The sequence below is a fragment of the Embiotoca jacksoni genome, unplaced genomic scaffold (genome assembly GCF_022577435.1).
Source record: "Embiotoca jacksoni isolate LCO1_2020_lvr unplaced genomic scaffold, fEmbJac1.0.p SCAF_4, whole genome shotgun sequence".
NCBI classification, from domain to species: Eukaryota; Metazoa; Chordata; class Actinopteri; family Embiotocidae; genus Embiotoca; species Embiotoca jacksoni.
Window position 1 is genome coordinate 6,643,515 of NW_027185392.1, and position 27,338 is coordinate 6,670,852.

The 27,338-nt window shown below is 42.5% G+C and overlaps 3 protein-coding genes across 8 annotated transcripts in view; 1 reads left to right on the plus strand and 2 right to left on the minus strand.

The window, feature by feature from the left end:
* Positions 1 to 1,182: 1,182 nt before the first annotated feature.
* On the plus strand, positions 1,183 to 3,263 carry LOC138208885 (uncharacterized). Its single transcript, XM_069167092.1, has 2 exons — positions 1,183 to 1,486; positions 1,808 to 3,263. Exons 1-2 carry the CDS (start codon positions 1,404 to 1,406, stop codon positions 2,469 to 2,471), a joined length of 747 nt encoding a protein of 248 aa, XP_069023193.1. The 5' UTR covers positions 1,183 to 1,403; the 3' UTR covers positions 2,472 to 3,263.
* zfp91 (ZFP91 zinc finger protein, atypical E3 ubiquitin ligase) lies at positions 2,701 to 11,987 on the minus strand. The gene is made up of 12 exons (XM_069167091.1): positions 11,122 to 11,987; positions 10,769 to 10,806; positions 10,468 to 10,584; positions 10,018 to 10,054; positions 7,223 to 7,333; positions 7,045 to 7,137; positions 6,707 to 6,892; positions 6,466 to 6,516; positions 5,604 to 5,682; positions 4,977 to 5,091; positions 4,767 to 4,866; positions 2,701 to 4,677 (listed from the first exon to the last, which is right to left on the minus strand). The coding sequence occupies exons 1-12, from the start codon at positions 11,535 to 11,537 to the stop codon at positions 3,663 to 3,665; spliced, it is 2,358 nt and encodes a 785-aa protein (XP_069023192.1). The 5' UTR covers positions 11,538 to 11,987; the 3' UTR covers positions 2,701 to 3,662.
* Positions 11,988 to 13,871: 1,884 nt separating this feature from the next.
* The window catches only part of rbm47 (RNA binding motif protein 47), a 32,411-nt gene continuing 18,944 nt past the window's right edge, over positions 13,872 to 27,338 (minus strand). For 4 of the 6 annotated variants that reach the window (XM_069167620.1, XM_069167616.1, XM_069167619.1 and 1 more), the window contains exons 3-8: positions 21,630 to 22,497; positions 21,191 to 21,521; positions 20,806 to 20,829; positions 20,124 to 20,333; positions 18,063 to 18,256; positions 13,872 to 17,014 (exon numbers count right to left, since the gene is read on the minus strand). In XM_069167620.1, the coding sequence (XP_069023721.1) occupies positions 16,766 to 17,014; positions 18,063 to 18,256; positions 20,124 to 20,333; positions 20,806 to 20,829; positions 21,191 to 21,521; positions 21,630 to 22,466 (1,845 nt within the window). In that variant the 5' untranslated portion in view covers positions 22,467 to 22,497 and the 3' untranslated portion in view covers positions 13,872 to 16,765. The remainder of the gene's footprint in view (positions 17,015 to 18,062; positions 18,257 to 20,123; positions 20,334 to 20,805; positions 20,830 to 21,190; positions 21,522 to 21,629; positions 22,498 to 27,338) is intronic. The other 2 variants (XM_069167621.1, XM_069167622.1) reach the window with 2 other exon arrangements.

Here is a 27,338-nt window from a genome sequence, read left to right on the forward strand (position 1 = left end):
GAAAAATACACACAAATTGAACAATTTCTAATTTACCCGAATTATCTTTTTCATTATGTTTTGTAACAAAAAAAGAGTTTTATATCGTGGCATATCAGCCAATATATACGGATACCGATATATCTGTGAAAGGCCAATATCGGCTTATAAAATCGGCCGTGCGACAGGGCTAGGTTGGGTCTTAAATCCACTAATATAATAATATAACATTGACAGAGGCAGTTCTATGAAAATGTTGCCCTATTTTGCTGCAAGTACAACGTACAAATAAAGGGCTCTTATGGTGATTTTACCGATATTCTCCTCATTAAAATGCCTGTCAGTGTTAATGGAAAGACATACCTGCAAATATTTCTACAATGGAATTTAATTAGAGGTAAATGCATAAATAACTGAATATTAAGACCTCTCTCCATTACAGACATAATAGCAGGAAGGAAATGTGTTACGAATAGCATTAACAATGCTGTAATTCATTCAGACAAAAAAACTTTGTAATTAAAAGACTTTGCATGACAATTGATTGCTTGAACATTTTTAGTGGCAAGACACGTTTCTGTACTGCAGTAAGAACTTTCATGTCATGTCAAGGGACAAGAACATGTCAACACTTTAAAGGACTGCTACAGTATGTAAAACCACAATGTTGGAAATGTAAATATATAACACATTAAACTGGATGCTTCACTGAACAAAGGCAAATGACTTTATTAAAGATACTGAGATAAATAAATTGCCATAAAAGTCTAACATCATATAAACAAAAAAATCATCTGCAATTTAAACTTCCACAGTATATGATTTTTCTGACAAAAACTTCACTAAACATTTTAACAGTATTTCATGTGTCAGGCTTTGCAGAGTTAATTCATATTGCAAAATATTTGCTATTTAAAGATAGGCCTTGAAAAGAATGACAAATGTATGGATTAAAGTAATTTGAGGCATATTTGTGAACACAAATTTGGGGCTTAACCCACTACAAAAACACGGTTCAGAATATATAATAAAGAATATGAAAAGACATTTCTAACCTATACAAACTTAAAACGTATTCCGTAACAAAATCAACAGCCTTTAATGACCAACTTTTAATGCCAATATGTTAAATTCTAAGGTCAGTAATGATTTAAGGGTGCAGTACCACGCCTGTCCTGCAGGTGTCAGTGCAGGCTCTGAGGATGTAGACGCAGCGCGACGGCTAATGATAGCAGCTGACGTTAAAGCAAGTTTAAAGAGGAAACGGTTGAATATTTTTCCACGGGATTATTTTCGTGAGCTTATCTTTTTTTTTTTTTTTTTTACTCTATTGGGGACTGTTATCTAGGAACACAAATAGTGCACTTTAAATCTGAGGCTGCGCTCGGTGGCTAACCAGCTTAGCTTCAGTCGATATTGAAGGCATGAACTCTCTGGTGGGCTACGGAGTGTCCTCCGAGTCTGACAGCGATGGAGAGGCAGAGGATGTAAACAACGGTGGAGTTGGGTGAGTAGACGCTTTAAAATACATCCATCGACAACCACAGTTTTGTCAAATGGCCGTGTACAATAGGTAATTACTATACCGTATAATGGTATGTCATAATATGAGAGCATATTGTGCTCTGTGCACAATTACAACGTTGTTAAGCTCCATATTTACGTCTGTTTCCGTGTGTGCACATTGAGAGCAAGTAATAGTAAAAAAATGTCCTTGTATGTGTAAACGTACCTGGCCAATAAAGCTGACTCTGGTTCTAAATGTCTCTACCGTACATTTAATATGAACGTATCTTTCTCCTGTAACTCTTTTCGTCTTGTCTTAAAGCTCTGTTGAAGGGGTAGCTGATGGGGCAGCAGCCGCCCAAAAAACCCGCAATTTTTTGCTGGAGTCTGGTTCAACCTCCAGCGAGTCAGAGCTAGAGGAGGATCCAGAGCCCTTTTCATCTCCAGCAGCATCCTCTGCGGGCTGCCAGGTCACCCTGCCCTCTCCCTCCCTGGGTCCCTTCACCCCAAATAAACTCCCCTCTCCTCCTCTTAATGCCTGCTCTGACAGCAGTGTATTTGCAAACCCCTTCAAGGCTCAGGCAGACCAGAAGCTCAGTGCCCTGCAGAAACACGTCCCCCTCACAATGCAGGCCAAACCCTCCCAGATTGGGGGTAAAAGGATGTGCGTGTCATACAGGAGAGACGGGAGGTGCAGGTTCGGGATCAAATGCAAGTTTGCTCATGACAGCGACCTCCAGACTCCAGCTGTTCATCCAGACTGTCATCCAGCTGCGAGTCCAGAAACCGGGGAGGCAGCTCAAGCTGTGGACGTCGTCCGCGGTGGAAGGTCCCAGAACATCCAGCAGGAGACAAGAGAGGAACAGTCAGAAGGGCAGCAGGGGAAGAAGAGGAAGGTTGGACTGAGCAACACTTTGGTTCCCCCCAAAAGAGCTTTGAAGCAGTATAATATGCAGCGGGACAGAGAGCGGATCAATATGTCCTGATGCATGTTTTACGCTGAGCTTGTATGTAGAGTTTGTGCACTTTAGATTGTAAAATAAACTAATGACTCACACCTACAATTACATCATAATTGCAGGACATTTTGGTTCAAATTCTATCTCTTTGCTCGAGGATGTGTCAATATGTGAGAAAGAGAAAAAAAACGTGATGCTTAAAGGTTTGGCTCCCCCCCCCAAAAAATATTCTCAAACAATTACAAAATACTTTAGATAAATGTTAAGACATTTATTTACATCTTATAAATGGACAGGTTTTTTTTGTGTTTGCTCTAGCACACATCCTAAGTGAGAGATCAGAGAGGTGCTGACACATTAAAAGGTTTTCTACATAGCTTTGCTTATCAAAGTACATTACACTTCAAAGGTTATTGACAAATCAGTGACTGTGCTTGCTGTTACTTTACGGGTTCACGTGTGATTTGTGATGTCCAGGGTCACCTCCCGATTCACAGAAGATGACTAAGGACTTGTGAGAGTGAAACTATACAGGTTATTATTCTCTCAATGTCTACAAACAGCTGCACAAACATAATTGAAACAGGTTTAATGACACTGCCAAACTCTGAAATATGCACATTCTGTGAATTTATACAGGCCTGTGAAATATCTCTTTTTAGTCCTTCTTTCTTTGTGAGTCTTTGTAATTGTCTGTTGTTTTTTTCCCCCAATTTGTCAACTGAAGGTTTCACAGTACAACTGGACCAGAAATGAATAACTGCTCAGTGTTTTGAGCAAAATTTACTCACCTCAATATTAAAGAAGTTTATAACTTTCTATTGTGTATTTCGTGTTTAATGCATCATATAAATTAAAGTGATTTATTTCAGTAAGAACTCTGTTGATGCCACACGTCAGGCATTTGATGTGCTGTATATTACCGAGAGGTATGCTATATTATTGCATAACAGCAACAGCTTTGCAACATGACCTCAACAATATACACACTCATGATCGGCTAGTTACAGGACTGTTATGTACAAAGGCAACAACATACACACAAATACATACATGTCTTTCCCTGATACAGATATTCTAGAGAGCTACCAAATATGAGTGAACAGTACATAACATAAAGGTGATCCTACATTTACCTCACACATGGCAATACAGTATATCAGGTCGCTGATGACATAAATTGCCTCTATCTTCTGTTTTGTGAGCAGCATCCTTGTTTTACATGAGGGCCTGCTGCACATGTCTCTCAGCGGCATCAGCCAGGACATCCCCCTGTCCTGTATGCTCCCAGACCACACTGTCCTCGCCCATGATTTCTGTCTGCTGAAGGGAGCTGGCTGACGGAGAGGAAGAGGAGAGCACTGTATTGTCCAGCATAAAGCTGTCCCCGTTGGTGGAGGCTGGATGGTGGGGCTGCGAGGTGGACAGGAGAGGAGGGCTCGGGGCGGCTGTCTGCAGGGTCTGGAGCTGCTGGGAGGTTGCTAGAATGGGGATCTGATGAATGTGGGTCTGCGAATGGCTGACGGGCTGGAAAGTCATCTGGAGGATTTGTGTCTGCCCCTGGCTCTGCTGCTGCTGCTGCTGCTGCTGGGAGGAATAGGACTGAAGAGGCTGGAGCTGGGGCTGATGCTGGGTCACCACTGAGCTGGAGTGGAGGGTCAGCTGTTGGATTTGGGGCTGCTGCGGCTGCTGAGAAGTCTGCACAAACTGGACGGGCATCTGCAGCTGGAGGTGAGTCTGCTGCTGGTTGTCAGCTGGCGAAGGGGGGTCGATAGGGGACAGGGCAATAGTCACTGGCACCTGCATGGTATGGAGGCTCTGGTCTTGTCCCAGTAAAACCACCTGGTGACTTACTTGCTGGGTCACATGACCCATCTGGGACACCTGAGCCACATGCTGCCCAACTTGCCCGTCCTGGCTCAACTGGTCCACCTGGCCATCCTGCCCAATTTGGCTCACATCCAGGCTGGTGACCTCTGCTTGCACGGGGTTTACCGGCATCTCTAGCAGGGAGGCCGGGGTTGTGATGAGGGCGCCAGCATTGGCTGCCAGCGCCTCGGCGATCAGGACCTCCGGGTGACTCTTGGCCTTGTGGGCCACTACACAGTCCTTCTTCTCAAACTTCTTGCCACAAATGGAGCAGGAGAACTGATAGGTGGCATCAGCATCATGCTTCTTCATGTGCCAGTTGAGAGATGCCTTCTGTCGACATGTGAAGCCGCAGATCTCACACCTAGTGACAAAAAAAATACATTAGCAATCTCAGAAAACGGAACAAGTTAAATTGAGAAAGCATGTGAGCAAAACTAAAGCGCTACTCACTGTAGGGGCTTCTCTCCGGTGTGGATCATGCGGTGCACAGCCAGGTTGTGGGAGCTCTTGAAGGCACGAGCACAGAACTCACATATGTAGTCCCTCTGGTCTAGGATTACAAAACATTCAAATATAGATGTGTTTTCTGCTTACTTTCATTAATAAGTCCAGCTAGAAATGATCTGACAAACATAAAGCATGTTTGTGCTGTGTGTGTACCTGTGTGGTGCTTCGCATGACGCAGCAGCTGCTTCTGTAGGCGGAAAAGCCTTCCACAAGAAGGGTGAGGACAAACGTACTTCTTCTTGAGTAAGTGCTGGTACTTTATATGGTGCTGGAGTGAAAACAAAGGATAGATTATCAGAGGCAGCTGGACGGAGCAGCTAAAGGACTGAAAACTGGCAGTTAATGAAAGTTTACCTTGAGTGACGGTGGGAAAGGTGTTAAAAACACTTACAAGGAATCAACAGTGGCATTAGCAAGTGTCGTCAAATTCTCAATAAAACAACAACAAAGTTCACTGGAAGTGTCAACATGTTATAACATGTTGTGCACACCCCACTTGTTGCTGATGTACTAAACATTTCATTCAGAATTCGTCGGTGGAAAACAGGTTTTGGTTAAAGTTAATTTAACCGAAGCTTATCAAGAAATACTTATAAATCAGGGAATTTTAAAAAGGATTTTCTCAGCTTTTTCTGATTTATATTAAAATAAAAACTTAAATGACAAATCAATAATCTCCAGGCGCAGCTCTGTTATAATGCTTAAATGCAGTAGATTCCCACCAACTATACAGTGCTGGGAGTGAATAGCTTCCAGTGACAAATAACAACCGGGACGAACCTGTAGGTAGCGAGGATGAGCCAGCACCGTCCCACATCCCTCCATCTCACAGCGCACATATTGCACTGGGGGCTTCTTCCTGTGTGAGTGAAGCACACCACAACAGTGAAGCCAGCTTATTACATTGGATCTCTGCCTCTTCACTGATGTCCTACAGGCACAAATTAATTTATCATTGTGTCCGTTGTTAAACACAATCATACGAGGGACGAACAAAACGTTACGACTGTTCCTGTTGTGCAGCATCGTGATGTGCATGAAGCACGAAGAAAATTCTGGCCTTCGTAAGTATTCCGAGTGATGTTGTTTTATCAAAATCAGCACCCGTGACACGTTTTTGTGACCACCGTTATGTGCACATTTGCGATTTCACCATCCGGTGAAAAGGAGAATGAACAAAATCAACAACAGAGATCCTTGAAATATTTCAACTGAGGCAGAACATCATTGTTCAAGACCAAATAAGGCGCATTGGGGCGGAAGTGCAACCAGGTCGATTTTCTTTGACATTCACGGGGTTGTGCAGGCGTGAATTCATCGCTCGGGGTCAGACTGTCAACTGTGATGTTCGGAGATGTCTGAAGGAAAACATTCAGCGCGATGACACTGGTTCTCCAACATGACAACAAGCATTGAAAACAACACCACCAAGCAATTAAACTTGGAAATCGCACTCTGAGCTTATAGCTTCGCACGCGTAGCGATGGACGGCATGTTGCTGATCTCAACAGGAACAGTCTTTAAAGTTTTTGACCGCCCCTCAAATACCCGATTTCTGGATAAAATTCAGACACGGTGATCTGTAAATATATATTATTAAATCCAGATCATAACACCCCCCACACCAACATCCGCTGTTCACCTTCTCTTTGGTAGCCGTGGGGTTTTGTCGTCTTTTTTCCGCCGGCCTCTCCTAACACAGTAAAAACAAATGACATTTACATAATAGTGTTGTGTCAGAAAATCAAAGCCATATTCTATGACATTAAATTTAAACCGAAGCTACAATAAAGCAGAGAGGAAGAACTGTTGGTTGTCATTTCAGACAGACAGAATATGAATGACTCCGGTTGGTAACGTTTCCTTTCTTGAAGCACACTTACTTCCTGGGTCCGTCTGGATCCTCCACTATTTCCTCTTCCATCTTCACTTCCTCTTGCACGCTGTCCACGTTGTCTGAACCTTCTACTTTGATCTCAGCAACCTCTTTCTCTTTCTTTGGTGCTTTCTCTTTTTCTCTCTTCTCCTTCTGTCGAGGAGGCGCTCTGCGCTTCGGTTTAGGAACATCCCTAAGAAAACAAAAAGAAATACCTAATCACAAATCAATATGTACAAACATATGATTTACATATATATGTGTATTGTATGTCTAAACGTAGTGGAAAAACTGAAGAAAAGCAAACAGAAGTGCAAACCCAACTCCTCCCGCACACACACAAACCTTTCAGCCTTCGGGTCGTAGCTCTGGTCATTTAAGTCGTCCGTAAAGGGAACATCTTCCTCACTGCTGAGAACCTCTTCCTCCTCCACACCGCTGAAAGCAAAACGACAAAATCACTTCAAACTGCGTTCCACACTGTCTGCACCGGGGTCAAGTGATGCGTTTGAGATAAGCGTACCTCTGAGTCTGCGGCTGGTAGTTCAGGTCACTTGGGTCATCCTGAAATGGAGGATCTTCATCATCCATGACCGCTTCAGCAGCATCCTCGCTCTCCTCCTCTTTCTTTTCACTGCGACAGTACAAGCGTGAAACCCGGCGGTCATCACAACACAAAGCCAAGCTCTCACTCAGTTACACACTTTTGCAATATACAAGTAAGACGGTAAAGAAGATCTGTGGTGATAATACATGATATGAAATGCCGCCTCTTTCTTGTCAAGGCTGATCAATATGTGATTTCTTTTTTTTAAATATATTTCAAAACAAAGGTTAACCACGGCATCCGACCGGGTAAACATACAGTGGGGCAAAAAAGTATTTAGTCAGCCACCAATTGTGCAAGTTCTCCCACTTAAAAAGATGAGAGACGCCTGTAATTTTCATCATAGGTACACTTCAACTATGAGAGACAGAATGGGGGGAAAGAATCCAGGAAATCACATTGTAGGATTTTTAATGAATTAATTGGTAAATTCCTCGGTAAAATAAGTATTTGGTCACCTACAAACAAGCAAGATTTCTGGCTCTCGCAGACCTGTAACTTCTTCTTTAAGAGGCTCCTCTGTCCTCCACTCGTTACCTGTATTCATGGCACCTGTTTGAACTTGTTATCAGTATAAAAGACACCTGTCCACAACCTCAAACAGTCACACTCCAAACTCCACTATGGCCAAGACCAAAGAGCTGTCAAAGGACACCAGAAACAAAATTGTAGACCTGCACCAGGCTGGGAAGACTGAATCTGCAATAGGTAAGCAGCTTGGTGTGAAGAAATCAACTGTGGGAGCAATTATTAGAAAATGGAAGACATACAAGACCACTGATAATCTCCCTCGATCTGGGGCTCCACGCAAGATCTCGCCCCGTGGGGCCAAAATGATCACAAGAACGGTGAACAAAAATCCCAGAACCACACGGGGGGACCTAGTGAATGACCTGCAGAGAGCTGGGACCAAAGTAACAAAGGCTACCATCAGTAACACACTACGCCGCCAGGGACTCAAATCCTGCAGTGCCAGACGTGTCCCCCTGCTTCAGCCAGTACATGTCCAGGCCCGTCTGAAGTTTGCTAGAGAGCATTTGGATGATCCAGAAGAGGATTGGGAGAATGTCATATGGTCAGATGAAACCAAAATAGAACTTTTTGGTAAAAACTCAACTCGTCGTGTTTGGAGGAGAAAGAATGCCGAGTTGCATCCAAAGAACACCATACCTACTGTGAAGCATGGGGGTGGAAACATCATGCTTTGGGGCTGTTTTTCTGCAAGGGGACCAGGACGACTGATCCGTGTAAAGGAAAGAATGAATGGGGCCATGTATCGTGAGATTTTGAGTGAAAACCTCCTTCCATCAGCAAGGGCATTGAAGATGAAACGTGGCTGGGTCTTTCAGCATGACAATGATCCCAAACACACCGCCCGGGCAACGAAGGAGTGGCTTCGTAAGAAGCATTTCAAGGTCTTGGAGTGGCCTAGCCAGTCTCCAGATCTCAACCCCATAGAAAATCTGTGGAGGGAGTTGAAAGTCCGTGTTGCCCAGCGACAGCCCCAAAACATCACTGCTCTAGAGGAGATCTGCATGGAGGAATGGGCCAAAATACCAGCAACAGTGTGTGAAAAGCTTGTGAAGACTTACAGAAAACGTTTGACCTCTGTCATTGCCAACAAAGGGTATATAACAAAGTATTGAGATGAACTTTTGTTATTGACCAAATACTTATTTTCCACCATAATTTGCAAATATATTCTTTAAAAATCAGACAGTGATTTTCAGGAATTTTTTTTCTCATTTTGTCTCTCATAGTTTAGGTGTACCTATGATGAAAATTACAGGCGTCTCTCATCTTTTTAAGTGGGAGAACTTGCACAATTGGTGGCTGACTAAATACTTTTTTGCCCCACTGTACATCTGATTTCTGTTACAGCTCGTAGAGCAATTTTTTTGACTGTGAATGTCAAAGACGGTGAAAGACAGACTGTTTGCAAAATCCTATATAATCACATATTTAAAATTCACAATGTGAAGAAATAGCAGTTTTGGTGTTACAACAAATATGTACATGAATTGTGTTGCACATTAGTTGACTGACGTTAGCATGCCAACCAGCTAGCCCCATGCCATCCTGTCCCAAAACACTACCCCGCACCTCAAGAGGTGATCGTGAGTCACTGTTAGGTCTGCCCAAGTGACCATTATCCCCACCAACATCCGCTCTCAGCAGGAAAACACATTTGCAAAGTGATAGAAGTAAAAGAAGCAAAACAAGAGGTAGCATTGGTGTTGCTTTCCACCGCTGCAGGCGGCTCTGAGAGTGAAGGAAGGAAGTCCGGTGTTGAACTCGATATCTCTTTTTGAATGGTCAGTAAACAGTTGCTGATGCTAATGTTCTCCAGGCAGCTCGTCATCTGGCGATCTACCAGACAACCAACTACCGAAGGCAATTTTTGTGGGGAAGAAACCACGTGTACTGAACTTGTCTGGACGATTCAAACCAGATTTAATGAGGACACAAACCGTCCAGAAAAACTAAAGGTGAACTGGCGAAATCCTGAGAGCAGGACTGAGGGCAGACTGGACCCTACAGTGACTCACTATCGCCTCTTAACATACAAAGTGGTATTACAAGACAGAAGTTAAATCTCATTGGATAAAACTGAGTAAAAAAATGTCACTTTCTTAAATTGACCTATTAACCCTGTATACCTTAACCACATGTTATGTCACTTTCCCCCAAAGGGCCAAAACTGTACTTACATTTCATACTTCTGCTTATCGTTTACCTCTCCTTCCACTGCGGTGTGACAGAGAAACATGGACATCATAAGTCATAGAAATGTGACAAAATCACTTTTAGCATCTAACGCCTTCATACAAACTTACTAAAAGCAGGAATACATAAATCAAACAATCATTTTATTAAAGTCTATTGCTCTCTGAGCAGGTGAAGTACTGGAAGTGGAAAAGACAAAAGGTAGGATTGCACCCAGTGTGTTTTTTTTCTTCTTCTCACAATCAATCCACAAGTGCACATGAATGTAGCCAGAAGTCACGGACATTTTTCTGCAGAATTTAAAAAAAAAAAAAACAACTTAAGCAACAGTCGGCAGCGTGACGTTTCAGTGCTTCTGTGCTGGCATGATTTGATTGTTGAGCTATAGGCCGACATGCTGAACCACAGCAGCTCGCTGTCAACAAGTTGCTCACCAGCTGGATTCTCCATTCCAGGTTCGGTCTTACACACGGGCTTGGCAGAGCCGCGGACGGCCCTGCCAGACGGGGGCTTGGCACGGGTCTGTGCTGGGGGGCGTCTGGAGGGGAGAGCTGGAAACCGGGAGTAGAAGCATTCAATGAGACTGTGTGAGTGATACAGGCATGACACTAGGACACACAGCAGCTCTGTTTGAACTGCACACATATTCACACAGGTACAGCATGACGTTCAACTTAAATGTAAATTCAGATAGAACCACATCAAAAGGTTTTCATGTGTAATTTAATGAATTACCTTGAGCATCTGTGGCAGGTTTCTTTGGGTCTTCTTTGCTGCAGAAAGATGGGAAGAAAAAAAACAGATCTTACATTTTCTCTGTCTGCACAGGGACACAGCATCATTGATCATATCTCTAATAGGATAATAGTTTTAAAAGTTGCAGTATTGAAAACAATTGTGATTATTTTGGAGAGACAGGTGAGTTTTACTCCACCCTTCCCAGGCAGAGAGCAGAAAGGGGACGAGCCACGCTGAAGGCGTGCTTTTGACAGGAACTGGTCCCACCGACACGCGATGAAAGTCCTCGTACGCTCATTATAAAGAAATGTGGTGTTCTGTAAGCAACAACTGATCAATTAAAAACTTACTCTGTGCCTTGAAGGCAGTCTCCTGCGACCCCCCCTCCAGCCTCAGCCGAACCAGCAGAATCTGAATTTTTCTTCCGCCTGGAGTTGGAAACTTTCCTCCGCTTGCTCGCTCCGTTGTCCGGGCTCGGTTCGTCCTCCTCGTCGTCGTCGCTTTTGGTGTCCTTCAACCAGGCCGGTACTGCCCTGGTTGACCTGTCTCTTAACACCCGTCCCGAGGTCTGCGGGCTCGACGCAGCTCCGTTAACATCCGTTGCTGAGGCGGCGACACCGGACCTAGGGCGGCCCGCTCCCCGCTCTCTGAGCGCCCTCCGCGGTGTCCCGGCCGTACTGGTGGCCGGGGTTTGCTCTGCGGCCTTGTCCCCCGTCGGCTCTTTTGCTTTATTTACATCCCCGGCACGGTCGCCGGCCGGTTCCATCACCGTGAGGACACTTCAGCCCACTTTAGATTCCGCTTTAAGTCAAGCAGGTTTACTCGCAAATTGAGGAAAAACTGACCACATCTGCTTTAAAGACGTTTTGAGTCCAAGCGGCCTTTATCCAACAGTGCTGCATTTTCTGTTGGCTTCGTCGCAATTTAAATGCATACATTTATTACATTGAAATTGAAAACTTTTCTTAATTATCTATTCAGCAATAAACCGAAATAATTTTAAAGAAGCAGCCACTAGTTTCTCGTTCTTAAAGCTATAGTAAACCTACTTATTCGCCCAGGCCTTGAGCGCAACCATTTTGTGCGCTTTGTTGCGTCTCCTTTAAGCCAAATATAAACTGAGGCCGCATTCAGGAGCGGCAGCGCGTGTCTGCAGCTGCGGCAATCATCTGGATGTCCTCCTGTGCCTTTCGCACGTCAAGTGGGCCGAGACGGTGTGTTTGTAGATCTGCAAAGGCGGCAGCAGCCGTGCAACAGCAACGTGCGCACAGACGGCTTCCGGGGCATCATGGGAACTGTAGTGAAAATCAGATCTCTACAATTTACAGTTTGTTGTAAGGATAGTTGTGTCTTTTTTTTTTTTGGGCGGGCTTTTATTGGTTTTAGACACAAAACTGTAAAAAGAAATCCTGGCCAATTAACAGTGTATTTATTTATTTATTTTTATTTTTTTTTTATAATATAATGAATATTACAAATATTTGTGGAATTGTGGGAAGTTGTTTCATCCATGCAGTATATTTTTCCTATTTTATCAGCTGAAATGACTATTTTAAGTCAAATTTTTTTTTTTAGTATTTAATTTGTAGCCTACATTATATTTGTACTTTATGTTAAATAAAAATAATGAATTAATAAGCTACCCTATTTTACCCAATACACCATACATTCTTCTGGCAGGTGTTGAATTCATAATTTAACCTTAGAAATGCTGAGTTTGGTTTATGTTTTCACAGTAATCTGCCCTGATTACTGTGGAGCTAACATGGCTGCCACTAAAAACCTGCACTGACTGGTCTGAACAGCAGCTGTGCTGCAGGCTGCTATGATGAAGTGCCTTCACCACCAGATGGCAACATTATAACACAGGCTTTAAGTCTAACTTTCGCCTGCCTTAAAAATAATCAATCAGGCTTAGTGATGATTTATTTATTAAGACAGAATGTTGACAGTATGACAGCTTTACTTTTAAGATAAATATTTGACACAATGGATAATTCAACAAACTTTGAAAACATAACACATTGTTAAATAATGTGGTTTTTAACCTTTTTGGTTTCTAATGTTTTACAAACAGCAGTGTGTAGTCAGGTCACATTTCAAGTTATTTACAGCTTTTCTTTTTGAACTTCTCACATGATTTCATTTAAATACATTTTCAAATGTTCCAACATCTCAGCTAGAATCAAAGGTTAGAGAAAAAGACCAAAACCTTGTTTCCTCTCCCAGAAATCATCTGACGACCCCTCACATTTATATGCTTTTCCTGTGTATAAAACTAGATATAAAGAAGTTCAAACTAGCTCCAACTGCAGCAGCTATAACAGTAACAGGCTGCTGACACACTGCTGCTTCACTATTAAAAAGCTAATGATACCTAACCTACACTTTGCTGCTAAAAATGATGTTATTTTACTTAAGCAGGCTTTTTTCTGTATTCATACTTTTACTCAAAAACAGGACCTGAATACTTCTTCCACCACTGGTTATTTCTCTAATGTGAGGAGTTAATCACTGTGGAGGAGGCAGCAGCAGTAGAAACAGCACTACAAAAAATGTTCATGTGCCACAAATATGATCTAACTTGAGATAGATTCACTGCTGTTGATGGCAGCATTGATACTCAAAACAAGCATGGGTAATGATGGCAATAATACTTTTGGGTATTATTCTGCCCACCTCTGGGGAAACAAGTGACCAGTTGGTTGAAATGTGGTGGCACAGTAGGAAAAACATCACCTGTGAACTTTCTCCTGCACATATTGCACCACATCATGTTATTAAAATCCTTCCTGACCTTTTTGCCGTGGTCAGCATGTTTCCAGAGTAAAGTTGACCTGCCACAGAGAAGTTTATGAAACATTTTCCAAACTCTGTGCTCCTTCTCTCTCCACCACAGCACATTGCTCAATAATAGCTGATGTATGAGGTCAAGTATGGGTGGAAGAAGTCGGAGTCAAAGTCCTCTGAAGCTTCCAAGATGCTTCTGACCCTGTTATCTCTTTGCAGTTTAATCTAAAACTAAAGATACTTCACATGGTTCAGTGTGGGACAAAGAAATGATGTGGACAAAATGATTGACAACAGCACTGCATCCTTTCCAAAATGCTTTATTTATCTACTTTATCACTATAAATATAACAACGTAGAAGTTTTTTTTTTGTTTTTTTTCAAACAAACCCTTCAGATAGAAAACAGTCTGCACAGGTCTACAAAGTAAAGCAAAGGGCACATCTTGGCATTAAGGCACACACTAGGAAGAGTTTAAATGGCAACACCTACATTAAACTAGGCACATGTAGCTCCACGCCACTGACACAAGGACTTCATCCTACGGCTTCAGTGGGGGTGAAATGCAGGTAATAGAAAGTAAAGCAGGTGTTTTGAGTGGAACCAGGAGGACGCAGTGTCCTGCCCATTTAACATGAAATTTAGATGGCTGCGAAATCATTCTTAGACCTTTAGAAGTTTTTGCTAAGATTGGACATGCAGAGTTGCAACACCACCAGCTTAAAGCGCCAGAGGGTTCAGCAGGCCAGTTTTAACCTTCGCTGGTGAAACTGATAAAAATGTAGCTCAATGTTAAAGGTCTTTGTGTTCCCACTCATAACACCAAATCCAGTTCAAACATAATATTACACATAACAAAAGAACAACAACCTTGAATGTTTAAAAACTACTGGACACTTTGGCAAAAAAAACCCAACATCTTTTTCTACTTTGTTACTCTGACTTTTATCCTTAGACAAGGTGTAAATAAAGAAAAGAAATATGGTTTAGAATATATTATACCTTTTCTTCTCACTTCATACACACGTAATGCATATATTAAATATATCCTGACTTATTGTCATCATACAAGATACAAATAAAAGCAGTTAACAGCAGTCTGTTTTCTACATTAAATCCAGTTCCAGAGCAGAGACAAATAGTAAAATGCAGAAGGTGGAGTGAGATTCTAGTTACACAAAAATGGATTGTTAATCTTCTCATTTATACTCTTGGACCAAAAACCTATCCTCACATCCACGACCTCAAAGTCCAGGCTGTCCGCAAAAACAAATTCAGGTGTGTGCTATCAAAAATCTGAGAAGATAATTGAACATTAAAAAAGAAAATGCCGTAAAATAAAGTGAATAGAAAACTGTGTTCAAAACAACTGCATACAATTATTTGGCATTTTTTTCTATTAGGATGGCTGCTGTGGAGTGTTACTTCATGATCAGCAGCTGCGAGTACATACACTGCATGGCTACTTGCATATTTCAGTGTGAGGTATTGCTCCAGTTATTCCCAGTTCAATATTACACCTACAGCTGAGCATTTTATGTCACACTACAAACATTGAAAAAAAGTCAAACTCGTTCAGTACACACATTAATTCATGCTCTGCATATTAATATCTCTTCATCTGAAAGTGGCAAACTCTTGCCTTTCATAAATATCTTTAAGTGCACCTCGGTCGAGCCCAGTTTGGAGGACGGGAAATGAAGAGGAAATAGACATACGGAGTGTTACTGCAGGAGCATTCAGGGGAGAGACAACAGGTGGGAGGTAGCCCTCTCACATCTGTCTGCAGATGCTGCAACCTATTCATCTCACCACAATACATCAATACCACAAGTCTGGATTAGGAAAATTATGAATGGAAAAAACTTTGCGCTGATGGAAGTCTATTTCTCTTTGTACCGACCAGACGAGCTTAGCTTTGTTATAAAAAGCACAGGTAAAAGCAGTGAGTGGCACGTAAAGTATTGCAGATGTAAGGCACTGTAGTCAGGCACAGAGTCTTTTCCAGAGTCATTAGACTGGAGTGTGTGTAGCCTTAAGGTTTTTTTTGGTGAGTCTTGGCAAATGTAGGAGCTGTTCAAGTGAGAGGGTGCTCCAGTCCATCTTGAAAAATGTCTCTCATTTCTGTCCATGTTTGTTCACCTTACGAGAGATAAACAATTAAAAAACAACAATAATAAAAGCATACATAAATGAGAAAAAAAAATCTATTCAGTCTTAGTCCCCTGTCAGCACAGTTTCTCAGGTTGGGGAGCATTTCAATGTACATGATGTCTGTCAATGCTTGATGACCGTCATTTTCAAAACTTTCCAGTTTTCTTTCTCAGTTATTTGTCCCCCCAAGATTCTGTCACAACAACATTAGTCAGCTTCAAACAAACCAGTAAATACAGTTTGTTTCAAAAGGTTAAAGGGGAGACGAAGAAACAAGCAAGGTAATCGCCGGCAAATAAATGCACCTAGAACACCTAGAACCTTCATTTAAATCGACCAAAACACAATAAAACGAAATAAACCAAAAAGTACCAAAAAGGCATGTTCAAAGCAAACACATTCAACCAGCATGGACGGACAGCATCACCTACAGCATGTTGGCTAGAACACTATCTACTGATGAAAAAAACAAAACAAAAACATTAGTATATCAAAAGACAGCCGTCTTCAGTGGTATCCTCATTCATCAGTAGTTCCTGTTGTACTTTTACTTCCTTTCAATCAACTTTTTTTTCTCGTATGTTTTTACACAAGGTCTGACTTTCCTGTTTCAGGGAACAAATACCACTGCAAAATAAAAGAGAAACCTACAAAGAATAAAACTTTAAATATGCATCTTCTCTTCATAAATACTTGAACGTACCTTCAGTGGTCCCGTTGCCTTAGCAACAAGGTGGTAGGGGTCATAGAGAAAGGGAGAGAGGGACTGAGTCGTGTTATTGTGACTTATGGTTAATATTGCGGGGTGAGGGACTGTCTTCTGTGTTTGTGAAAATATTCAGAAGAAAACAAGGTTATATAAACGTCATAAGGTCATCTTGGGTCCAGGACAGACTGGACAGATTTTGCTCTTAATATTTGCGATGAATTCCTTTAGAGCTCGAGTTCAAGGGTGTTTCAAGGGTGCATGATGGGACAGACACTGCGAGATGTCGTTCAGTCACCGGCAGGGTAACTTTGTCGTTGTGTCGTGTGGTCTGAGCCTCTGACTCAGTACGTCTGGTAGATGTCGTGGATGGGCAGCTGGAAGGCAGCGGCAGGGAAGGCCTGCGGCACCGCATAGCCATAACCTCCGTATGTCGCAGCTGCCACAGCTGCGTTTTTCTGCAGAGCGGCCAGAGCTGCTGTGTTGGCAGCGTAGTTTGTGATGGGGACGTACCCGGCTCCATACAGGCCACCGGCGGTTGGGATGCGCTGTACGTTGTGGGCCATGGCATAGACAGGAGTGATTGGACGGCCCTGGGTAAAAAGGAGGAGATTATTAGAGCATGTCCTCAATGATTGCACTTAGTAAAAATAGTAAACTAAAAACTTAGTCAAAATATGCGAGTTTGAAAACTATAAATGTGAGCATTTGAGGAAATTTGACTGACTGCTATGATTTTGATCTTTATTTTAAACTTGTTCAGACTATGATTCAAATGTGCAGTGCTCCAGAGGAAATGAAGTTTATGCCTAAATTCAATAAAGATCTGTTCTCTCACATTTCATCTTCATTCCTCTGTGGGAGTGCTTTTCCTGCTGCTCTATTTTCTTCGTCACTTCCGCTTTTCCACAGTCAAGTAATTCATTCATAATTTTGTCGTCACCATACTTGCCCAATGATCTCTCTGCCTGCGGTTTTGAGCCAACCAGTTTCTCGTCCCTGTTATTTAGAGACCATTGTAATTCTGTCAATCTGTCTTTCAGACCTCTCGACACACGCCCATCCTCCTCCTACCCATCACCACCTGATCCGTCTGGTTTTCCCTGTAGCTACAACTCGGGTTTCTATTAGTCATCTTTGCTCTCCTCTCACCCCAACCGGTCGCGGTAGATGGCCGCCCACCTGTGAGCCTTTTTCTGTCTGAGGTTTCTTCCTGTTAAAAGGACGTTTTTCTTTCCGGCTGTCTTTCAAGTGGGAATTGTTAAATTGTTAGATTACTGTCTTCAGTGCCCTGAGATATCTTTTGATGTAATTTGGCGCTACACAAATAACAATTTTAAATCTGCATATTCTGCTCCAACACCTGCAGCGGCCAGGCACAGCAGGCCCTGTCCTATCTCCTACATCCATTTGGGGCATCTCTTTAAGAAGCGGTCTCTCAACGATGGAGCCTAATTGTCATTTCTTCAATAAATTGTTGTTCACTACTAATGATATCTCCTTCATTGAAATTCCAAGTAACATCTGTTTCATAAGTTCTGCATGATACAGCCACCAAACAACACTGCAGTGTCATAAAACAAACAACCAATGTTTGAGAAGGGACATTTTAAAAGAATATTTCTGTGTCACAACACACACCTGGAAGGGTGGAGGGGTCGACACCGCAGGTAGGACTGTGGCGGCAGCAGCATTTGCAGTGGTGTGTTCGGGATGTTGCATGGCCATAGGGTTGATAAGATGCTCCACTGTGTGCACCTTCCCTTCCTCCATCAGCTTGGCTGCAGGAGGGGCGCTGAACACTGGGTACTGCCCCCCCAGACCCGTCAAAGCCACTGCACATGTAGAAAGATGCAAAAATGAAAGCTTGTATAACAGACTGGGCGACGGCAGACAACACAGAGCAGCAAGAGAGAGTTAAATGCTGACACTACACAGGACACACAAAAACATACATGCACCCATGCTTAAACACATACACAATAATTCTTAGATCAGAAGGTAATCTATGAAAAGAATATGAAAACATGAAGAAAAACAGCAAAAAGAGGCTGAAGGATACAAATTAAGCAAGAGGGGGAAAAAAAAAAAGATTGCACAAATTGGCGTTGGAGTGTGATTCAGATTATGATGGAGTTCGACTTTGGATTAACCCCAGGGCTCCAACACACACACACACACACACACACACACACACACACACACACACACACACACACACACACACACACACACACACACACACACACACCAACACACACCAACACACAGCAAACACAACATCAGTCATTGTTGAAAAGTATTTTCAATCTGGTGGTGATCCTATGATTCCACACAGACTGGGACTGAGACCGAGCTCCTGATTGAGGTCATATCGCTCCAGAAGGAACGCCAATAAAGTCCACTTTAACAAAATGCACCTCTGATCAACAAATAAATTACATTAACAGCAGTAATAGGTAATTAAGTTTAATGATTATTTTGACAAAACAATCAGGCTTAATAACTTTAGTAATAAAGTGGAAGATTAAAGAATAATGCCAGTGTCTGCATTTTTATATTGAATTTCTCTGAAGTTTCTATCAGTCATTCTTGTACAGTATAAAAACTTATGTGGAATTTAGATGATCCACCCACATACACATGTAACCTTACTTTCTGTAACATTTCTTTTGTTTTGTCCTCACGTGAGTTTGGTTTCTTGCCTGCAATTGTATTTCCTTCTGCTTACTGTCAAGAAACACATTTCTCACCAGGAAACAATCCACTTACATTTTTGCTGTCACGTTCATCTTAGTTGTGACAGCAGCTACCATAGAGTCTTCATAACACTGGTGTTATTCTTTTAAGTGCTCTGAATAGAGTGGACACAGTAGTTTTGTGTCTTTTATTTTGCATTTCAGCTCCATTTTTGACTTAAACTGTCGTAAGAAATCTGAAGCAGCTACTCCTTAAGAGGAGCTTTTTACTGGGATAAGAAGTTTGTATTTTGGTTAATACCCATTTCTTTTTCTGCCATAATTTTTCAGCTCTTACTAGAATTCTGCAATACAGACATCCTTCAAAATTCAAAGATGGAGTTGAGTGCACTGTGATTGTGGATGCATGTACAGTAACAACCACCATGTTCAGACGGATGACAGCACTGTGTGAAAAAACCACATCAAAGAAGCTTCTGCTTTCAGGGTGTTAACAACAAAACAGTATAATCTGGCAAAAAAGCTTTTTTCCTCAGAACAATGTGATGTCCTTCAGCAAAGCAATGTGTTGGCCATTCAAATAAACTGTAGGTAGATTACCTGCTTAAGTGACCGGGAAACGGAGTTGTAAAAATATTCCAAATTGTATTTTAAACCGGTGTTTAGAGATTCTGATAGCCCTTAAACTCCTGAATGTGTTCCTTCAACGCAGCACTGTTTTCAGTCTAAACACCTGGAAAGACAAATTTCAGATGTTGAGGAAAAAAGAAAGAACGAGATATAAAGTATAGCAGTAACTTTCTGGTCGTGTTGGAAAGGACAATTGTTTTGCGTCATTGTTCTTTACCAGAAGGAAGTCCTTTTGCACACGACCATCCAGCAACAACTATATAGTTGATTTGCAAAAAGTTCCTCAAACCAGGAGAGAAAAACGGGGTTGGAAGGTTTAGTAAAAGGTTTTGAGATGGGCGAGGATGTGGATGGATATGTCTATGTCACTGACTTGTGCCAGGTTTGATGCCAACTGGGTTGACGGAGGCAGCAAGCTCCAGACTGGGCATCAGCTCATAGGGCTTTTCGGTCTGCTTGGTCTTGCCCTCGTGGTAGCGGCTGTAGATGCCACGACCGGCAGAGTAACCCCCGAGGTACGACCCCCGTGGTCCAGGGGTACGGTTACCTGCAGCAGCACGACCACGACCTCGCACAGTACCTGCTTAAAATACAATTAAAGTAGTGTGATGACAGGGGTTGTGGTTTAGGACTTGGGCAGAAGGGGCTACTTTTGTAGGGCAACAAGATTTTACGACGGGTTTAGTTCATCCCAAGATATCAGAACTTGTGTAGGAGACTCAAAAACTCTCTTTTAGGCAATAGTGACCTCAAAAAATATTTCCAACTGGAAATTTCTCAGTAACGTTTGCTCGGGACTTTTTTGGGAGTTCTTTGGGTCAAGTTTAGCCTCATTCCTGAGATCTGTTCTGACTCCTTGATAAGATGTAGCTCTGTAAAAAGGTATTCCATAACGTTTATCGCTTTGTTGTGAGCTTGGAAATAACCCGGCATGAAATGGTAGGTGACAGCACAGCAGGAAAAGGATGGTGTTAGAAAATGTATAGTTTGTCACATGGCAAGAAAGCTCATTGTTCATTGGAGGAATAAGAAGAAATAAGGATGTGAGAGATTACCATTGTTCTGTATCATTGGGGATCCTTTGGAGAGAAAACCAAAACACAATGATTGTTGAAAGTCAAATAGATTTTCCTGCCAACACCCAAGACCATATTCAATCAATCATTAAAGGTAATGGGATTAGCATTCATTGGTCCATCAGCATGTTTTGTCTTTTCCTTTAACAACATGTCTATGATTTTTCCAAACTTTTGTGGAGTAAAATCATTGTTATCTGTCATCATGAACATTGAAAAATCTGGTGGCATGGCCAAGTGTGTTTATCATTGCTCTTTTGATTCTGCTACAACCAACATTTACCAAAATAGTTGGCTGTAAACGAAACATTGGCTTTTGCAATTGATCCCTAGGCATAAAAAAGCAGAAGAAATAAATTCTAACCTTTGACAAAGTAGTCCCTGTTGGGTCCAATGAGGGTGTTGTAGGGATAACCATAGTAAGCCAGTGTGTAGGGATCACACTGGTAAACGTAGTTCTGCTGAGGGGCCTCTGGAGTGGCAGAAACGCTCCCCTTGGAGGCCTTCTGGCGTGAGTACTGCTCTTTATCAACTGGCTTGGCGAGCGTCACCTCGATGCAAGACCCTTCGACCTCTGTGCCGTTGAGGTGGTCCATCGCCAGCACGGCATCATCCCGGGATGAGAAGTGGACAAAGGCATAGTCACGGATTTTCTTGACACGCTCTACACATCCAGGGTTCCACTGGCTGAAAACCTGGTCGACAGAAAGAGAAAGGACGAGTGATGGCGTGATTAGGAGTCTGTCAGACATGTTTTTAACACAAACAGCATGCAGACTAAAACTTCAGTCAGTTAGTCCCACCTGTCTAATTGTCTCCTCGCTGGTCTCCATCATTAGATTCCTGACGTAGAGGATCTTTACCGTCTCCATTACGTCTTCATCTACATCAATCTCTGGCTCAGCCCAGTCCACTGCAATCTGGTGGCCCCACAGCTGAATACGTCCAGGCATCAACTTCCTGCGAGCCATGGCGGCTGCGCGATGTGACTCATACTCTACAAAGGCAAAGCCACGGTTCTTCATCTTGTCTGCAGCACTGGCATAAACTATGACATCTAATACACCCTCTGTCACTTTGGAGACCTCCTCCAGGATCTCCTCACGCTTCTTGGTCTTGGGAATGCCACCAATGAAAAGACGGCAGTTGTCCACGGAGGAGCAGACCCCCAGCAGCCGTCCAGGCCGCACCTCATAATTATTGAGCTCCCGCACAGCCCTCTTGGCCTCGTGTTTCTCTGTGTACATGACAAATGCGTACCCTCGGTTTTTCCCATCAAAGTCCATCATCAGGCGCATCTCATAGATGCGTCCCACGGACTCAAACACTGGGACCAACTCATCCTCATAAACGTCCCGTGGGATCTTGCCGACAAAGATTTCACATCCTCGAGGAGGAGATGGGCCATTCCAGCTGGGGGGGGGACCGTATTTACGTTGGCCATTTTCCTGGACCATAGTGTAGCCAGTGCGCTCCATCAGAGCCACCAGTGCAGCCTCATTGGGAGCACCTGCAACACCCTCAGGGATGCTGATCTGTCCGTGGAGAGAGTGGTGAGAGGCACCAGAAGGTTTGGAGGATTTGGAGAGGGCAGCGTTGTTGCTCATTGTGGAGGAGGAAGCAGGGTCTTCGGCTGTCATTCTGACAAAACCATCCAATCAGATTTTGAGCCTGAAGAGGGAGCAGAGAGACAAGTTTATCAACCACAGCAAATACAAGAAGGAAGGAAAATAGGCAAACAGGGTCAGAAGGTATTGTTTAATTAACAAAAGCTTGTTCATGTAGAGCAAAACTGTTTGCTTGCATGGAAGATTACCTACCTAACAAACCAACTAAGACACATTATGTGACCTGAACACAACAGTCGAAATACAGCATCTATAAATCCTCAGGGCGCCTTCCCCTATCAGTGGTTTTACAACCTTGTTTTGTTGAATCCCTCAGATCCCTCGCTGACCTCTAACCCCTATCGCAGAGAATGAAGGGCTGTAAACCCTGAAAACTCGAGCTCAAGGTTCACTAGGTTTGACTGGGTCACATGCTGATCGTGTGTGTGTGTGGGGGGCGGGGGGGGGTGCGTATGTGTGTGTGTGTGTGTGTGTGTGTGTGTGTGTGTGTGTGTGTGTGTGTGTGTGTGTGTGTGTGTGTGAGAGAGGTACGTTAGACAAGCTGGAGTTATGAGGAATTCTGAGTAAAATATTACCCCATCCTGTAACAAAAAGCTGTGCACATTAATATTGCCTACACATGAACTTGTTGCAAATACACACACTCATACACACCACGAGATGGTGTTGGACTTTCAACGTCCTTATCAATATGAATGTTATACACTGTGTGGGTGCAGCTTTTAATGTGAGAGAAATCGGCTTCCCAAACATAAACCTCTTACTCTATTATGTTCCAACACAGCCAGCATTCAGAATGGAAAAATCCACTGCATTTTAAATCCCCAAATCTCCACAGCACTGAAGCAACCAATCAAAGTGGGCTACAAAACTAACTTCTTTGGGTCAGACTAAATGTCACGTAAGCAAAGAGAGAATAAAACAACAACCTTTTGCTAGTAATGCAGGCAGAGTGTGTTTGTGTGCACGTTGTTGTATGTCATAAGATTGCCTGGACTTTGACAGAGATGGGTGAGGCAGTCAACAAAGGTAAAACACTACAAAGCCAAGCAACCATGGTAACGTGCACACTCATTTGACCTGACCCAATATCCCACTCTCCCACACACACACACACACACACACACACACACACACACACACACACACACACACACACACACACACACACACAATAACATACACCTGCTCACTAGTTAGTTTGCCCAAAGCTAGAGGGCTTAAAATTAGCAAAAACTAGCTCAAAGAGGATTAAAAACTATGAAAATATCAGTTTGAGATAATAAAAAGACAAACAAAAGACCTTTAAATGAACAAAAACAAAAAACATACAGAGGAGATATGTAAATATAATATTTTTGTCAAAGTAAACTATTTCTTTAATATATTGATCCTTGTAGCAATGACAAAAAGTTAAAAACGGGGGGAAAAGGAAAACAAAATGCAAAAGGAAACAGGATGCTGTTTGCTTCTCTGTCCTTGTTAAAACAGGTCAAGATGACACGAGATTATATCAAAATGTCGTTTTTAACAAACCAATCAGGAGCAGCTAATATACAGATGTGAATTCTGATTCTGCTCAGTGAAGACGCCATTTCCTTTATTGCTCAAAAAATAAAAAGTAAATACAAAAACATCACTCAAGGTTGTCCCAATAGTTTGCCACATCTTAACATCTTTGTCACCATTTGTTTCTGTGTTGTTCTCTTGTTCTGCTTCGACAGCTCCCTCTGTTCCTTCTATCGTGTGAAGCACTAACATGACTCCATCTCTTATCAGCCTTATCCTGCCAGACTGATGACAAAGGGAGGACAATATTCACTTTGGGAGTTCTGTTAGGTGATAAAATAAAGCTATGTAACACTGAGAGGTCGACACTGTGCAACACACTGAAGTCAGGGTGACACCAAAAAAACAAAAAATGGCTTTTTCTGGAGATCTTTTGTGTGTCTGTGTGTGTTTGTCAAAAATTCCTTCTTCGTGTTGGACAGGCTGCTTCCTGCTTTTGACCACTTGGAGATATTCTGAACTTCCTCAATGCTGACTGTGTCAGCAACGAAACGAAACTCAGATGGTCAGTTATTTTGTCATCTCTCTTCCTTTGGATGACATTAAAAATAGAAGAATTGTCCGTTTGTATGTGGGCTCTGTTGGCATCTAAGTGTATCATAGAAAGAGTGTTAATAATAACTAAATATAGCAAGAGGCAACAAAAGGATGAGGAACATAATGAATAACAAAAAAAATTAAAAATTAAATGACCAAAAAATCTGCAATTTCCAGCTCTTAGAAAGTTCAGACTTTGTACATAGGTGCATGCAATCGTGGGTGTTAGCGTAAGAGAGAGACAAGGAAACCTAAGGCAGGAACAAGTAGATAATTAACTGTGGTGAACACAAATCACAGCCTTTATTCACAGAGAGCATAAAGCTCTACAGGTGATGTCTCAGCAAGTAAAATAAGAGTTACGACCACTTAAGTGTGATTCTTCTGCTCTGATTTGAACCTCTTTCTTGCAGTTTAAGGAACAATGAGCAGTTGTGGATTAAACATCATCTATATTCAGAGCTCAGACACAGAGTTCACCTGGTCAAAGGTTATGAACTCAGACTGGTACAGGAGTGAAGGAAGTTAAGATTGGGAAACAGTGCCAACGAGCCAAGTCAAGCCGTCCAGTTACTGCGGTGGAGATTGCCCATTACATTATGTTTATGATTGATAGAAGCACCTGATTCTCTACGTATTAACAGCAAGTTATTGGAGGCTGGATTGTTTTATGAGCAGACACAAAAAGCTTTTACGGGCTTCCTCCGGATCTTATCAGAAACACAGATTGACTGCCGATGGAAAATTCCATCTTTTTCCTCAAACAGGCAAATGAGCCATGGCATTATTAATGGCAAAGTTCCTCACAGCTGGACAGAAGAACATTTTACTCTTTATGTCACTGACCTGACATTAAATCAACGCTCCCATTACGTTTTTTTTCTCTGACGAATATGCAGATTTGGTTCAGACGTTTGTAACGCAACAAGGCTCTCCTTAACTCCCAATTTGTTGCAGATTATGGAGCAAAGAAAATCTTTGTGTGTGCAATCGTTAGGAACAATGCATCTCTCAGTTAGCTGTTCTATCCTGAGTGACAGTGATCCAGTGTACTGAAGAAAAAAACAGGCCTCAGGAAGCCGCCATCTTAGCTGTACGCACACACATGAACACGTGGAGGCAATAGATTCACAGTGACCATACCGCAGTCCCTAACAACAGGGTCACAAGGCAGCAGGATCAATGACACACCAAATGCTTGAATAACCCTCAGTCTTGCTGTTTTTACACAGAACACACACCAAACAGACGACAGGATCAGAAGGCAAAACCTATTTAAGCCATCCCTCAAATCTGAGACATTTGTAGGCATGGCTGCTAAAAAATTGTTATTCAAGGAAAATTAATCCTGATAAAAACCAGCAAGAGAGAGAGGGAAGTGAGACTGAAACAGAGGAGAGCTCTTGAGAGAGAGCTGTTGCAGCAGAGGGATGGTGGTGGAAAAGAGAAGAGGAAGCAGAGAGAGGTCAGATAGGAGGATAGCTACCCCTGTTGCTTCACAGCGCTGCGCTGCTTGGCCGCCTGCTCTGGGAGTATTAGTCCACCTCCATGAGAGACAGGTACACCAGGGCACTGACCACAGAGTCCTGCCTCTTCTACATAACACACACACACACACACCCACCCATACACACCCACACACACCCACCCACACACACACACACACACACACACACACACACACACACACACACACACACACACACACACACACACACACACACACACACACACACACACACACACATTGTCAAAGCTGCAAGCATGAGAGCTGGTGAGGGTGGAGCTAAAACAGGTACTTGTGAGAGTATGTGTGTGTATGTGGTCGGATCCCTGCCTTAGTTTTGCGGAAAGTTTCTTGGAAACATCTTTGGTTTTTGGAAAACAAACACGTAAACAATGATGGAGGAAAGTAGTTATTTACTTTCACTCAAGTGTTGTAAGGTTTACCAAAGTATTTTCATTTCATACAAGTTTATGCTAAAGCTGTAGAAAAATACAGTACTGATGCGTCTTTAATTGTATTTAAAAATGATTTTAAATGCAGGAGTTTTAAGTATTTCTGCATTGATGTTTTGGGGATTTTTACTTAAGTATTGGATCTGAATATTTCTTCCACCAATATACACCCACCATTAAAGACCCTACAAATCTGTTATCACTGACAAGGGTGATGTTATTGGACAAAGAGAGGTATGATGGGAAATTAAGTTTTAATGGGTTTTAAGGGTTTTCTGCTTAGAGTTGCAGAACTGGGGGAAAAGGACAGGAAATGTTCAAAGTGGGGTTTGAAGACTTCCTTATGTTTGTGTTATAGTGAAGGGACATTAGGAAATTCTAACTGGGAGTTAACCACCAGAGTGATTTATGTCATGTCAGCACAAGACTGTAACTGTGTGTGTGTGTATTCGGGCATCCATGTGTGTTTTTTGTACATAACAACGGTGAACATGTTCCTAGCACAGCTTAACTTAAGCAAACAACACACACCTTCCTGGGCAGTCAAGAGAGCAGATAGAGAGAGAAAAAAAAACAACCAGATGAGGGGACGTCGCTCACTTTGAGAGTTTCTGTCTAAAAACCCAAGAAATGAGGGAGAGAGCGAAAGCAAGAGAGAGAGCGAGAGATGAAAGTCACAGTGTGTGGTCAACAACGCACTGAGTTTCAGCTGCTATTGAAACCTGCCCCGCTCCTTACGACTGAGTAAACATACAAGAGGAACGTCTACTTAACATAAAGACCAGAGAATGATGGATTGACAAAAAAAAAGAAAAGATT

Bases quoted from the DNA above. Each gene is read 5' to 3' on its own strand.
- LOC138208885 (XM_069167092.1), top strand. From the start codon at position 1,404: ATGAACTCTCTGGTGGGCTACGGAGTGTCCTCCGAGTCTGACAGCGAT. The intron at 1,487-1,807 runs GTGAGTAGACGC...CTTGTCTTAAAG, and splicing joins GTAAACAACGGTGGAGTTGG to CTCTGTTGAAGGGGTAGCTG.
- zfp91 (XM_069167091.1), bottom strand. From the start codon at position 11,537: ATGGAACCGGCCGGCGACCGTGCCGGGGATGTAAATAAAGCAAAAGAG. The intron at 10,055-10,467 runs GTGAGCAACTTG...GTCACACCGCAG, and splicing joins TGGAATGGAGAATCCAGCTG to TGGAAGGAGAGGTAAACGAT. The intron at 7,138-7,222 runs GTACGCTTATCT...TTTTGCTTTCAG, and splicing joins TACCAGCCGCAGACTCAGAG to CGGTGTGGAGGAGGAAGAGG.